The sequence below is a fragment of the Pleurodeles waltl genome, chromosome 4_1 (genome assembly GCF_031143425.1).
Source record: "Pleurodeles waltl isolate 20211129_DDA chromosome 4_1, aPleWal1.hap1.20221129, whole genome shotgun sequence".
Lineage (NCBI taxonomy): Eukaryota > Metazoa > Chordata > Amphibia > Caudata > Salamandridae > Pleurodeles > Pleurodeles waltl.
This window is the reverse complement of record NC_090442.1, coordinates 1,008,897,574-1,008,912,344: the sequence shown is the minus strand read 5'-3', so window position 1 is coordinate 1,008,912,344 and position 14,771 is coordinate 1,008,897,574. Positions and strand designations below refer to the sequence as shown.

Sequence of the window (14,771 nt, the reverse complement as noted above, 5' to 3'; positions counted from 1 at the left end):
TCATAGAATGTACGCTTAGTTCTCTTCTTGCCATGCAATCTACCTCCCTGTTCCTCCTGTCCCACTCCACACCCCATATATATTACCAGATTACCACCTTCCACACTGTATTTGTGAGATTACCACCCCATTGTACCAGGTACACCTATTTCCTCATCACAATAAATAAGGAACCTCATCGGCACAAGTCTCACAGTAGTTCTAACCTCCCCTTCTCTGAGTCCAAACTGTTACGTATTAAATTCGCCCCATGCACCCCAGATCTTTTACATTTTTTTCATACATCCCTTGTTTTTGTATATCTCTCTCTCTGTTAACTTGCATTGTTCCATCCCTAACTGCCAGTTCCAATAACAAAGTGGTATCATGTCCACCCAAATGCAAGCAATATCCTGCTTTGCGACCATGCAACCTGTATTTATCAGTATCTTATGGCCTGTGTTAAATCTGTAGGCTCCCATATGTCTAATAGTGCTACTCTGGGTTGTAATATCATGGGCCTATCAACTGCATCTCTTTACCCCTTCGCTGCCAGGCCTTTTCCCCCCTGCTGTGCCAGGCCTTTTTTTGCCTATTTGGAATAGTTCTCGCTTAGGCCCTCATAACCTTTTGTCCACATAAGCTACCCACGCCAAATTTGCGTCCTTTTTTTCCAACATCCTAGGGTTTCTAGAGGTACCCAGACTTTGTGGTTTCCCCTGAAGGAGGCCAAGAAATTAGCCAAAATACAGTGAAAATGTTTTTTTTTTTAAACAAAATGGGAAAAAAGGGCTGCAGAAGAAGTCTTGTGTTTTTTTTCCCTGAAAATGGCATCAACAAAGGGTCACCAACTTTCAGGAACAGGCAGACTTGAATCAGAAAACCCAATTTTTCAACACAATTTTTGGCATTTTACTGGGACATACCCCATTTTTACGATTTTTTGTGCTTTCAGCCTCCTTCCAGTCAGTGACAGACATGGGTGTGAAACCAATGCTGGATCCCAGAAACCTAAACATTTCTGAAAAGTAGACAAAATTCTGAATTCAGCAATGGGTAATTTGTGTAGATCCTACAAGGGTTTCCTGCAGAAAATAACAACTGAAATAAAACAATATTGAAATTGAGGTGACAAAAACAGCCATTTTTCTCTGCGTTTTACTCTAACTTTTTCCTGCAATGTCAGATTTTTGAAAGCAATATACTGTTAAGTCTGCGGGACTCTTCTGGTTGCGAGGATATATAGGGCTTGTAGGTTCATCAAGAACCCTAGACACCCAGAGCCAATAAATGAACTGCACCTTGCAGTGGGTTTTCATTCTATACCGGGTATACAGCAATTCATTTGCTGAAGTATAAAGAGTCAAAAATAGGAGGACGAGGTGATCCGGGGAACCAGCACCTTGGACGAGATCACCTCGTCCAAGGCACACTAGGGGTTAATGAAATATCTATTCAATCCCAGAATGGGCGCAGTTTGGGGCAACTCCAAATTGTGTGCATGAACATGCCTTCCATTCCACAGCTGTGTAAGCATAGGGTGTTCGTAATTTTCCCCATTTTGTAGAGTAAGACCCTAAGTTGAATCAGTCGGCAACTGGCTTTGATTGCACCTGCCGCTGGAAATCCCAATGCCGTGCGAGTCCTCATGATCCATTTCTCCCATATCTTCTTCCCACATAAATTTCATTCGTGTGAGTGAATACTATGCATTTCTCATAAATGTATTATAAGTCAGTGAAATACATTTTTTCCCTATTTTTCCGTCCAGTAGTCTTCTCGCTAGGGTGGACTTCTCCTGTGTTTCTTCCTTCTACTTAATACTTTCTCGAAGGGCATGTCTGAACTGCTGATAGCGAAACCATTGTGTCACGGGTGCTCGACATTCTGTCTGAAGATGCTCGAATGGACCCATTTCGTTCGCATCAGCTAGTGTGGAGAGGCCCATAATACCCCAGCCTCTGAAACTCTGTATGTTGGCTGTTTGTAACCTGTTCCCCTCCCACATACGTGTCTTAGAGGTGAGGTGTTTGTCCCATGTAATTTCCTTCTGTAATTTTGACCATATACTCATCACTGCTTTAGTGGACTAGCCTGCTTTTATGTCCAATTCTTCCCACGTATAACGCATAGAGGTAACTTCTATCTCCCATATTGTCTCTGTCTAATCTAATGGCAGGGTCATTCCATTCAAAATAAGCACATTCATTCACTACTCTAACCTGAGCACCTTCATAATATTTCTTAACACTAGGAAGTGCAATGACGCCCTTGTATTTACTGCTCTTTAGAACCCCTAGAGCAATCCGAGGTTGACCCCCGGCCCACAGTAATGTGTGGATCATCCTGCCTATCTCTGAGAAAAAGGTGTCTGGAATTCTATATGGGTAATTCTGGACAATGTGCGATAGTCGTGGTAATGTAATCATTTTAAACAGAGCTGCCCTTCCAAGGAGGGACAGTGGCAATTTGTGCCAGCTCCTCACCTCCACTTCTGAGCGTTTATTCATTAGCGACAAGTTGGCTTTGCAATATATGGGTTCATTACTCACAGTTCAGATCCCAAGATCTGATAGAGACATCTAGCTTGCAGATTCCTTACTTTCAAATTTCCCAGGCGGCAGACTGGATCCGGAATCTTTTGTATGAGTGCCCTGCCAGGTGGCTTTGTTCAGTTCCACGCGTCATCGTCATTGGCACCGGAAGTGACGTCACAGTCACCTATATATGGGCTACCCAGGCACGAAGATGTCAATTCTTTTCTCTCTGCATCAGCACTGATCTGGAAAAGAGCTTACCCTTCTCTCGCTTTTGACAGTTTTTTTGTTCACATTTTGTCGAATATTTTGTGTATTCTGTGTGTGGAGAATGTGTCATCTAGGAAGGTAGGGTTCAAGCCGTTTGGCATGTCACCATGCCATGTCGGTTACAACCTGCACCTTGTCTGCCTATGGTGTTTCAAGCGCGACCACAACTCAAAGTCGTGCTCGGACTGCTGGGCCATGGTGCCAAATGTTTTGAGGTAGCGGTCTCTAAAGCTGCTTGCAACCCAGCAGTTGATGTTGCATAGTACGACTCCTAGGAGGTCTTGGTCCTGATCGAAAAGAAGGTTGCTTGTGCGCTCCAGGAGCCCCAGTTCCTCTTCATCCCAGTGTAGCTACTTGGGACATTCAGTGAAGCAACACAAGATGAAGAAGTCTACGCAATGGGTGGGGAACATCGGCGTTCCAGGCACGGTTCCGCTGAGTCGTTGCCAGGTCCGACTCCGTGCCTCCCTCCATTTCCGGGAGCCGGAGTGACCTCCGCTCAAATGAGAGTGAAAGATTTCTACGAGGTCGAGTGCCGCATATTCAAGCGGGCCGACCCCTCTAGATTGCTTTTGGGACCCACGGGGATGGAAAAGTCTCCATCAGGTTCTGACCCGTTGACTCTGGCCTCGGCTCCGGTGGGGTCGCATGACTCTGGATCGGCACAGATCATGCCAATGCGCCCTTCTCTGGCACCGATCCTGATGCTGAAGCTCCTGATGCTGCCCTGACAACTCAGAAGGCGTAGATCTACACTAATTCTGGCACCAACAGGGCCCAGTGGCTCTAAGTCGTTGCCTGAGCGTTTTGTGGAACAGCTAGACATGGGGGAAGAGTGGGAGGGGTCCCTGGACCCCTTAGAAGACCAGAGACCCGCACCTTGTGAGAATTTAGGCTGGTTTGAGGATCTAGGAGGTGCCAGTGGACTGGACACCTTCTGATACTGGCTTGCTCTCTCCAACAACTTTGGCTATGAAGGAGAGAGCATCTTACAAAGTGGTGGTGAAGAGGGCAGTCGAGGTCCTTGACCTCAAACTTTACTCATTGGTGGTGAAGACTAACCTTTTGACTGAAGTGCTTCAGCCTTGGGGTTCCTCATCCAAACCCCTGTCATCCTTTAATGAGGCACTGACCAATGTCCTACTGGAAACTTGGTCCAAGCCCAGCACACAGGCTTCTGTGAACAGGACAATTGCCTCCACCAGCGTCCTGCCCCAGGTGATCCTATTTTCCTCAGCCAACACCCCGGCCCTGAGAGCTTGGTAGTCCAAGCATCAACATCACATACCGCCCCCCCGTAAAGGTAATCAAAGAGGGTCGACACTCTGGGGAAGAAGATGTTTTTTTTTGTCAGCCTGACACTGCAGTCGGTGAACACTGCATGTAGGAAGGTGGCTCTGTATATACTATATCAAAATGAGATAGTGTGCACAGAGTCCAGAGGTTCCCCAGAGATTCATATGTGAAATACGTATTTATTAATCTACTTACCTGCAACTTGAAGATCGTTGTTCTAGAAATAAATTAAGAAAATATATTTTGCTATATAAAAACCATTGATCTGGAGTTAAGTCACTGAGTGTGTGCTTCTTCTGTTGTCTGTGTGTGTACAACAAATGCCTTGCACTACCCTCTGATAAGCCTAACTGCTCGACCACACCACCACAAAAGAGAGCATTAGTATTATCTACTTTAGCCTCTGTTAAGCCTCTGTGGAACCCCTGGGCTCTGTGCACGCTATATCTCATTTTGATATAGTATATACAGAGCCATCTTCCTACAGGGATCTTGCAAGAAGAGTACGTAGCTGTGTGGCTAGAGCACAGAAAACGCTTTTCTGATAGTTCATTGCCTTACTCTTCAGAATTCGAGGAAGTAAAAAAGTGAAGTGAAGTGCACTTGTAATGCATGGCCTTCTGTCTTTATTTTCATGTATCATTGTAAGCAAATAGGTTACATTATTCTTTGCTCATTATAAATTCTGCTCCCTGAATGTTTTATTTTAGGCCTTCCGTGAAGGATCAAGAAAATCATCAAGAGTAAAGGTAAAGGGTTTGTTTAATCCTAAATTACCAGTTGTGGGAAAATATGTTTTTAAAATAGGAGAGTTTGGAAGGCGTTGCAAAAAAAACTGTGGTTTATTAAAATAAAGGGTAGCACATTTCTCTATAATTTGCTGTCATGCAGTGAGAGAACTAATAATGGTAAGGTTACAAGAACATAGGTTCTCTGCTATGGAATCATTTTTAATATTCAAAAAGACTAATTACCTCAGAAAATTTGGGGAACACATTTAATATGGCGAGAAAATAAATTTAAATAAAAAAGACACTGTTTATATAAGCATACCATTTGTTCCCAGTTTTGTGTTATTTTGTAGTGGACTTGTGAAGTAGAAACACCAAAAACCTCAGTAGAAAATTAAACAAGGATTTAGAAAATACAGCACATCTCCCAAAACCAGTTTCCATTCTCAAAATGGAAAAAAACGTGGGAAAGGTTTCTCCATGCAGCGTTACATAGATTTTTTTTTACTGAAAATAAATTACTGACGCTTTTCATTCCAGCATGAAACTTATTTATAGTTAGGCTGTTTTTCAGCTCTGAGAATTTTATTCAGATGGACACAACTACCTGTGGATTCCTCACCTTATCAATTCACCCAATGCGCCAGCATCCAATGGAAATTCTTCTTCGCAGCTCTCCACACCCACGCGGACGTCACAATTGCACGGCTCCACGCAACTCCGTCTGACGTCACCGTGCCAATAAGAGGTCCTCGCTGGCGTGCCAACGTCAGTTCCCTTTTTTTCCGTGCCTTCGACGCTAACGTTTTTCTCCTAGCTCTTGCTACTGTTGGATCCATCTTGTTGCTAGTTTCTATCTGAAGTTTTAGTTACAATGTCTCCTCCTAGGAAGCCATGTCGAGAGTGGGGGGTCGCATGTCGGCTACTGACCCTCATGACGATTGTCTTTGGTGTCTGAGCTCTGAGCATGACGTCAGTGAATTTGTTTCTTGCCAGAGCATGAATCCAAAGGCTTTGAAGGAAAGAGAGGCCAAACTCTTTTTGGCCAAGGTAAAGAAGGGTCATAAGAGCCATCGTAGTTCCTCATCCCATGCTTCTTCGAGGGAGCATAAGAAACTGCGTCGTCATGACTCTCGGCGTCGTTCCGCTCAGAGCCGATCAAGATCAAGGTCTCTATCTCGTCGGCGATGTGGGAGGTGAGTCCGACGGTGACTCCACAACCTCAGAGCCCTGAGGCTTCTCCGGCGCCGTCAGTCTTCGAGGTAGCGGCACCTCTGGACAGTCCTTGATTTTCACCTGCTGCTCATGAGTCGATGTTCAGCAAGCACAGGTGCGTCAGGGAGATCAGTGGTATCCTGCCTTCCTGGCTGCGGGAGCGGATCCGGCGACATTTTTGAATGCCATGTTCTCTATGTTCAATGCGATGGCCCCTGCTGGTGCACCGGCTGGTCCCACGGGTCCATTGGCATTTTCATTGGGCTCCCCTGCTCCAAACAAGGCGGCGCCGTTTATGCCAGTCTATCTGGCTGAGGGTGCCGGACCAGCGCTGATGGCGTTGCCTCGAGGCCCTCTGGTTCCCATGGCGTCGCCTTCCAGGCCTATGGCACCGATTTCATCGCCCCGTCAATCGATGCCGATGGTGGAGCCTCAAGTGTCCTCTGCGCTGTTGGATTTAACCAAAGCCAACCTTCCTCTCCTGTTCCGCGCCAGGTATTGAAGCCGGTGTCTTCAACGTCGGCCAATTCTATGTCGACACTGAGTTTAGAGGCCAGACTGAGGTCACGCAGAAAGGCCTTGAGACTCTTAGAAGAAGAAGAGTACCAAAGGCAGTTGTTGGAGGAGGGGGAGATTGTGGAGGCCTTGGGAGAATATCAAGGGCTGGATTCGGCCAGTGGGCTTGACACTTCCCCGGAATGGGACTTGTCTTCACCGGGGGAGTTCACAGAGGAGGCAACATCTTTACACACAGTGATTAGGAAGGCAGCGGACTTTTTAGATCTTCCATTGCCTGCTGCAGAGGTTAAGACAAACATTTTAACGGAGGTCCTGCATCCTTCTTCGACTTCTGCGGATCCTTTGCTTCCGTTCAACGATGCTCTTAGGGAGCCCATATTAGATCTTTGGAGGAAGCCTATGTCGTTGCCTGCTGTGAATATATCTGTAGCAGATACAGAGTGGCGCCTGGTGATCCGGGTTTTTATCTAGACATCCTACCCCGGAGAGTCTGGTGGTTCAGGCCTCTTGCTCTACACGGTCTGCTCCAGGCTCCTTCCCTGTGATTCCATCAGACAGGGAATCCAAAAGGATGGAGCAATCCGCAAAGAAGACTTTCTCGTCTTGCAGTATGGCTCTCAAGGTTGCGAATGCTACCTGTGTGCTGGGTAGATATGTCCCCGCCCTGATGGACTCCGTGAAGGCTATGGTTCCTGACCTGCCGCAGGATGTACAGAGACCATTTGGTGAACTTCTATGTGATGCTCAGGCTGCGGCAAAACAAATGATCCAGTCTGGTCTGGATTCCATGGACTCGGTGGCCAGGGCATTGGGTACATCTATTGCTACCAGGAGGCCCGCTTGGTTGAGGTCCTCTGGGTTTTCTTAGGATGTACAGACTACTTTATTGGATTTGCCCTTTGATGGAGAGAAGCTGTTTGGTGATAAAGAGGACACTGCCCTAGAGCGCTTTAAAGATAGTCGGGCCGCGGCAAATTGTTTGGGTCTGCAAGCCTCTTCTGTTACCCTTTTCAGGTCCTTTCGGAGGGTCAGGGGGTTTGGGCGTGGAGCTGTTTACAGTGGGAGGCCCCAGTCCACAGTCCAGCAGCCTACCAGCTTCCCATTTCAATCCTTGAGAGGGCGGGGGAGGGTTCGGACTAGAGGGGCCACCCAGCAGCACCCTGCATCATCCTCTTCCTCTGGAGGATAACAGCAAGGGAAGCAGCCCTAGTATTTTCCCCTTTATCGACCACACTTCTCCTGTAGGGGGAAGATTACATCTTTTTCTCCATGAGTGGGAGTTAGTTACATCAGACTCATGTGTGCTAAACATTGTGAGAAAAGGATATGCTCTCCCTTTTCAGGAGTTTCCTCCTGCTATCCCTCCCCATCCCTCATTTTGCTCAGAAGACCATCTCCTGTTGCAGCAGGAGTTCCCAGTCCTATTGTCAAACGGTGCTGTGGAGTTGGTTCCAGAGCAGGAAAGGGGTCAGGGTTGTTATTCAAGATACTTCCTGATCCCCAAGAAGGACGGTCGTTTGAGACTAATTCTAGACCTGAGGATTCTGAATTTGTTCCTCAAACAGGAAAAATTCAAGATGCTGACTCTGGCACAGGTACTTCTGGCATTGAACAGAGAGGATTGGATGGTGTCTGTCGACTTGCAGGATGCTTACTTTCATATCCCTATACTCAATTCGCATAGGAAGTATCTCCGGTTTGTGGTAGGGTCGCAACACTACGCGTTTGCAGTCCTTCCATTTGGTCTTACTTCAGCACCTCGAGTCTTCACAAAGGTGATGGCAGTGGTAGCAGCAAGTCTCAGAAGGAAGGGGGTATTGGTATTCCCTTACCTGGACGATTGGTTGATCAAAGCCAAGTCTCCAGAGCTTGTGTTGCATCACTTGCAGATGACAACTCAGTTGTTGTTCAGTCTGGGTTTTTCGATAAATGTACCCAAGTCTCACCTGAAGCCCTCTCAACGCCTCCTGTTCATAGAGGCAGTACTGGATACTGCATTGAATCAGGCCTAACCTCCGCCTCAGCGGATTCAGGACATTCAGGCGTTGATTCCAATGTTTCAAAATGGAGCGGTTGTTCCATTCCTCAAGGTCTTACGTCTGCTCGGTCTGTTCACTTCTTGCATTCCGTTGGTCACTCATGCACGTTGGCACATAAGGGCTGTTCAATGGTGCCTCCGCAGGCAGTGGTTTCAGCAGAAAGGGGATCTCGAGGAGTCAATAACAATCTCCAGAGACGCTGCAGCGGAGTTACGATGGTGAGCTGTGGACAGCAACCTGTCTCTAGGAAGGCCGTTTTCACTGCTGCTTCCGTTGGCCACGTCATGACGGATGCTTCCACTGTAGGGTGGGGAGCTCATCTGGGGGACCTGGAGATCAAGGGTCGTTGGTCTCCAGTGGAACAGACTTTTCATATAAATCTGTTAGAATTGCGGGCGATACGTTTGGCTCTCAAGGCCTTCCTCCCATCCCTTCGCGGTCAGTCAATTCAGGTCCTGACGGACAATACTACTGTGATGTGGTATATAAAAAAGCACTGAGGAGTAGGGTTGTATGTTCTCTGCAGAGAAGCTCTGCGTCTCTGGTCCTGGCTTCAGCTGGCCGGAGTGCTCAACGTACGTGCGGACTCTCTGTCTACATTTTTCAGCTGATCACGAGTGGCGTCTCCATCCGGATCTGGTTTTGCACATCTTTTAGATGTGGGGTTCTCCAGTGATCTATCTGTTTGCCACTTGGGAAAACACGCACTGCCCATCATTCTGCAGCCTCCAGTATCTGGCACAAGAAGCTTTGGGGGATGCGTTTCAGATTTCTTGATGCAAGCAGTTGCTTTATGCATTTCCACCCATACCCTTGATTCCTCGGGTTCTGAGGAAGATTCACTAAGATCGGGCTCAGGTAACTTAATAGCCCCGGATTGGCCAAGAAGGGTGTGGTACACAGATCTTCTCCAACTCTCGCTGTGCCCTCCGCTCTCTCTCCCTCTCAGGGCAGACCTCCTCTCACAGTCGCAGGGGCAGGTTCTACACCCCCCACCTCTAGAGACTGCACCTTCATGCCTGGAGATTGAACGGGGCAACCTGAGTTCCTTCTCTCTCCCACTAGATGTAGTGGATGTTATTTTATCGGCCAGGCGACACTCCACTAAGACCGTTTATGCCAGCAGGTGGGCAAAATTTGTTGCTTGGTGTGGAGGAAGACAAATTGATCCTTTGAAGGCCCACCTCTCCGATATTTTATTATTTGCTTTAGATTTAGCAAAGAAGGGTTGTGCAGTGGCTACAGTTAAGGGTTATTTAGCTGCTCTGTCAGCCTTTCTTTGCCTCCCGGATCAGCCCTCATTGTTTAAATCAACTGTTGTGATTAGGTTTCTGAAGAGTTTAATTAATATGTTTCCACCCACTCCTTTTCATGTGCCTCAGTGGGACCTAAATCTTGTTTTAACCTTTTTAATGGGGTCACCTTTTGAGCCCATGCCGTCTTGCCCGTTAAGGTTTCTGGTGCTTAAAACTGTTTTTCTTGTTGCTATAACCTTGGCTAGGCGGGTTAGTGAGCTTCAAGCTCTTTCTGTTAAACCCCCCTTTACCTTGTTTTTCCCGGATAAAGTGGTGTTGAAAACCAGGGTGGCTCTCCTGCCAAAAGTTGTCACTCCTTTTCATATAGGGCAGACCATTATCCTTCCATCTTTCCACCCTCCTCCTCACCCCTCGAAGGAGGAAGAGAGACTTCACCGTTTGGACCCTAAAAGGGCGATTAGTTTTTATATTGAAAGGACGAAAGACTTTCGTCTGGAGGATCAGCTGTTCGTGGGGTATACTGGACAGAGGAAGGGCAGAACAATTCATAAAAGAACAGTCTCCAGGTGGGTCATTCTTTGTATCAAGATTTGCTACTCGTTGGCAAAGAAAGTTCCCCCTGAGGGTATCAGAGCCCATTGCACCAGGGCTAAGTCCGCTACTTCGGCCCTGGCAAAAGGGGTTCCAGTGGTGGACATTTGCAGGGCAGCAACTTGGGCGTCCCTCCATACCTTCGCAAAGCATTACTGCTTGGACTCTGAGGTTAGGAGAGATGGCCATTTGGCGCGATCTGCATTGCAGGACTTCTTGGTGTAACCAGGCAGGCTCCCACCTCTGAGTGCGGTACTGCTTTGGTACTCTATTTATAAGGTGAGGAATCCACAGGTAGTTGTATCCATCAGAAGAACAAGTTGCTTACCTTCGGTAACTCTTTCTCTGGTAGATACAATAGCTACCTGTGGGTTCCTCACAGTCCCACCCGCCTCCCCATTGCCTGTCTGGGTACGCTAAGATATGTGGTTGTACAGGTGTATGTATATATTAATGTCTTTTCTTGTATATATAAATGATGGTTTTGATTATATTGCATCATGGTAGTTTTATGTATGTATGTATTTATTGGAGTTATTGCGGGGTTGGTTCTCACCTGTTCGCCTCAAAGGCGCGTAAAAAATGGGTGAAACTGACGTGAGCACGCCGGCGAGGACCTCCTATTGGCACTGTGATGTCAGAGGGAGTCGCGTGGAGGCGTGCAATTGTGACGTCCTCGTCGACGTGGAGAGCTGGGAAGAAGATTTTCCGTCGGATGCTGGCGCATGGGTGAATTCATAAGGTGAGGAATCCACAGGTAGCTATTGTATCCACCAGAAAAAGTGTTACCGAAGGTAAGTAACTTGTTCGTCTTGAACACAAGGTTCAGCCCTGTAACTTTTTTGTTTCAAATTAATTGTTTCTGGTTCTTCACACAACCCTTTCTGCATTTTGCTGTGTAGCAAAACAGCAGGACAGTTTTATTAGAACGAGATTTGAGAGTTCACTCGTTTTTTTCTTTATTGATTCTCTACAAGTGGAAACCTGATTTTCTGACAAGAACATGGCACTCTGAAAGTTTTAGAAAACCTTTGGTTCACTTTTTTTTTTCACTGGGTTTTTTTCTGTGCGTAAAAGGAGTCCTATCACCATTGTTACTAGAAAGATGATTGAAAAATGTAACAGCCGTTGTTGGGCTAGGGGGCAAACTGTTATGTGTTTGTTCTTGGTGCATTCTTCAGAAGGAAAACGTCTAAGTATTCTGGAGACAACAGTTATTCCTGTTTTTCCGGAGTGGCTGCACGCTAGGTCGCGCTAAGAAATAAAGTTGTGTTCTTAACTTACCTTTGCTGTGGACTTTACAGTTTGTCTTCACATCAGTTTTGGCGACGAGGTTCTGATGGATACAACTACCTGTGGATTCCTCACCTATTGAAAACACACCCCATTGCGCCAGCAATAGGTGAGGAATCCACAGGTAGCTAATGTATCCACCAGAAAAGTCGTTACCGAAGGTAAGTAATTCGTTCATTTGGCGCAACCTAGGTCAGCCCTGAATCCAGTTCCTGCCGCTTGCCAACTTGGATCCTGTTCCTGCCGCCTGTCACCCTGGATCCTGTTCCTGCTACCTGCCATTGAACGTTTAGCACACACAGGCTTTCTTCCCCGGCAATGATCTGCGCTGATTTTCAGCTGGTCACTCAAGCCGGCAAAGCGCTCATTTCCGGGTTGTCCCCGCAGCGTGTGTTGCTTCTCTCCGGCTTCTCTCCGGCGGTAACGGACGCTTTGGTTGCCGGCGGAGCAACCTGGTGACACCAGCGCTTCCATTGTAGGAAGCGGATGTTGGGGGCGGCACCCCGGAAGCATTTAGTAGGAGAACGACCTCCTTAGGCTGGCCGCACCTTCAGGTCGACCACAACAACGCTTTTCATTGGAGGAGGTGGATTTTGGAGGCGGTAATTGGAGCAGTGAAGAGGAGGTTATTTTAACTGCTGTAATGTGAGAGTTTATCGGTTTATAGAGACAAGCTGGCACTTTGAGGGTGCTGATGAAGAAGTGGTGTGCCTCAACTTAAAAAAAAAAAAAAAAAGACAGACACTGTGAGAGTTTTGTACTGTACTACAACAATTTCACTGTAACTGCTGTAATGTGAGAGTTTATCGGTTTAAAGAGACAAGCTGGCAATTTGAGGGTGCTGACGTAGAAGTGGTGTGCTTCAACTTTTAAAAAAAAATAGACAATGTGAGAGTTTTGTACTGTACTACAACAATTTCACTGTATTGTTCATTTTGTATTTTTTTTTTTCAGCTGGTTAGATTACTGTTGTGATGGCTACTCACTCCAATATCTCTCCACCACCATTATTTCTACCAATTCCAGGCATGCCAACTCTTCCTTGGGAGGATTGGATAGAAATGCTTGAGAATTATATTGTTGCCTTGGATGGTCAGGGTTATTCACCTCAAAGGAAAAAAAAGCTATCCTTTTAAGTACTTTGGGGTGTGGGAGGGCCAAAGAATCTTTAAATATCTTCCCCCTTATATGGGGCCCAATCGTCAGCCTATGGATGATGTTTATAAAGAAGCTATTAAAAGGTTGGAGAATAGGTACGCAAAAGAGACTAATTTAGTATTTGTTAGGTATAAATTTTATACTCAACCACAAGATCATCATGAGTCTATTGATGATTTTGTGTCACGGTTGAGAGAATTGTCTGTTAAGTGCAGGTTTGGGACCATGACGGATGAACTGATACGGGATCAACTCATTGTGCAGTGCTGTGATAAAAAGATTCAGGAGAGGTTATGGGCAGCAAAAAATCCCACGCTGCATGAAGCAATTGACTTGGCAAAAGTGATGGAGGAATCGAGACGCTGTATAAAGGAATTGGGAAGGAAAGAGAAAACTGTGGAAGTTATGGCTTTGTCAAACGATTCTACGATATTTCAGCCAGAAACTGGAACTGCACCAAAGAAAGGCGGGTTTGTCAGGAGTAAGGGGAGGGAGTGCTTTAGGTGCGGTAGTACTTCGCACTTAGGAGACTCCAAGAAATGTTTTGCTGTTAATAAGGAGTGTCGTAAGTGTGGTCGCAGAGGGCATTATGCCTGTGTGTGCAGAGAAAATAACTGTTTTACTAAAGAATCTAGATTAAGCATAAATTTAGTTGAGGAATGCTGTGAATCTCCTTGTGAAGACAGGGTACTTGTAGTTGAGAATGATGTAACCATGAGAGTGAGTAGGAGTGATCGTAGATGCTCTAGGCCTTCAGCTCCTTTCTTTATTGGGGAAGTTCAGGTAAACCTCATGGTGGACTCTGGTTTGTTGTACATCATAATCCCCGAGAGCCTTTCTAAATGCCATTGGGGGAAAGGAGAGTTGTTACCAAAAAATATATCCCCGGGTGGTTACCAAGGGGTGGAAATTCATTTGTTGGGTTACATGTTGAAGGAAATTCAGTTTGGAAAAAGGAAAGTTCTTGGAAAAATCTATGGGGGTTATTACAACTTTGGAGGAGGTGTTAATCCGTCCCAAAAGTGACGGTAAAGTGACGGATATACCACCAGCCGTATTACGAGTCCATTATATCCTATGGAACTACTAATACGGCTGGTGGTATATCCGTCACTTTACCGTCACTTTTGGGACGGATTAACACCTCCTCCAAAGTTGTAATAACCCCCTATGTGTCCGTTGAGGGTCCACCTATACTGGGTTGGATGCATCAATATGATCTCAACATCGTCATCAGTCCCAGAGCGCCCAATCAAGTTTTGTTGGTGGATAATATACATTTGGAAGACATTTTGGAGGGGGCTGGGGACGTATTTAAGAAAGAGTTAGGATGTTTGAAAGGTTATGTACATAAGATAGTGTTGAGAGAGGATTCCCAACCTATTCAGCACAAGGTTCGCAAGATACCATTTGTGGTAAGGGAGGAAATCAAGAAAGTGATAAACAGCATGTTGGTGGAGGGTACCATTGAACCCACTGAAGTTTCTCCATGGATTTCTCCGGTTGTTATTATGCGGAAATCTGATGGGAAGGTGAGGTTATGTGTGGACTTGAGGTCTGTAAATCAGAACATTGTGGTCGATACTTACCCTTTGCCAAATATAAATGAGTTGTTATCTGCGGTCAAAAATGGTAGGTTCTTCTTGAAATTAGATTTGAGGAGTGCTTATCATCAGATTAGACTTCATCCTGAGTCTAAGCATGTCACAGCGTTTGTTACTCCGGAAGGTACTTTCCAATTTACCCGAATGCCTTTTGGTTTGGCATCCACAGCGAGTGTGTTTCAGCGATTGATGGGCCAGATGTTCTGAGGTGTGAAGGATGTATTATTTTTTCAAGATGATATACTTGTGATGGGTGAAACAGTTGATGAACATAATGTCACGC

General features: G+C 46.1%; 1 protein-coding gene across 5 annotated transcripts in view; it reads left to right on the top strand.

Moving 5' to 3' along the window:
- The window catches only part of KMT2E (lysine methyltransferase 2E (inactive)), a 1,466,695-nt gene that overhangs the window by 651,102 nt on the left and 800,822 nt on the right, over positions 1–14,771 (top strand). For 4 of the 5 annotated variants that reach the window (XR_011202375.1, XM_069229870.1, XM_069229867.1 and 1 more), the window contains one exon: positions 4,793–4,831. The exons of the other annotated variant lie outside the window; for it this stretch is intronic. Coding sequence is in view for 3 of the 4 variants with exons in the window: in XM_069229870.1 (XP_069085971.1) it covers positions 4,793–4,831 (39 nt within the window). In the remaining variant the exon portion in view is untranslated. The remainder of the gene's footprint in view (positions 1–4,792; positions 4,832–14,771) is intronic. 5 annotated transcript variants of the gene reach the window in all.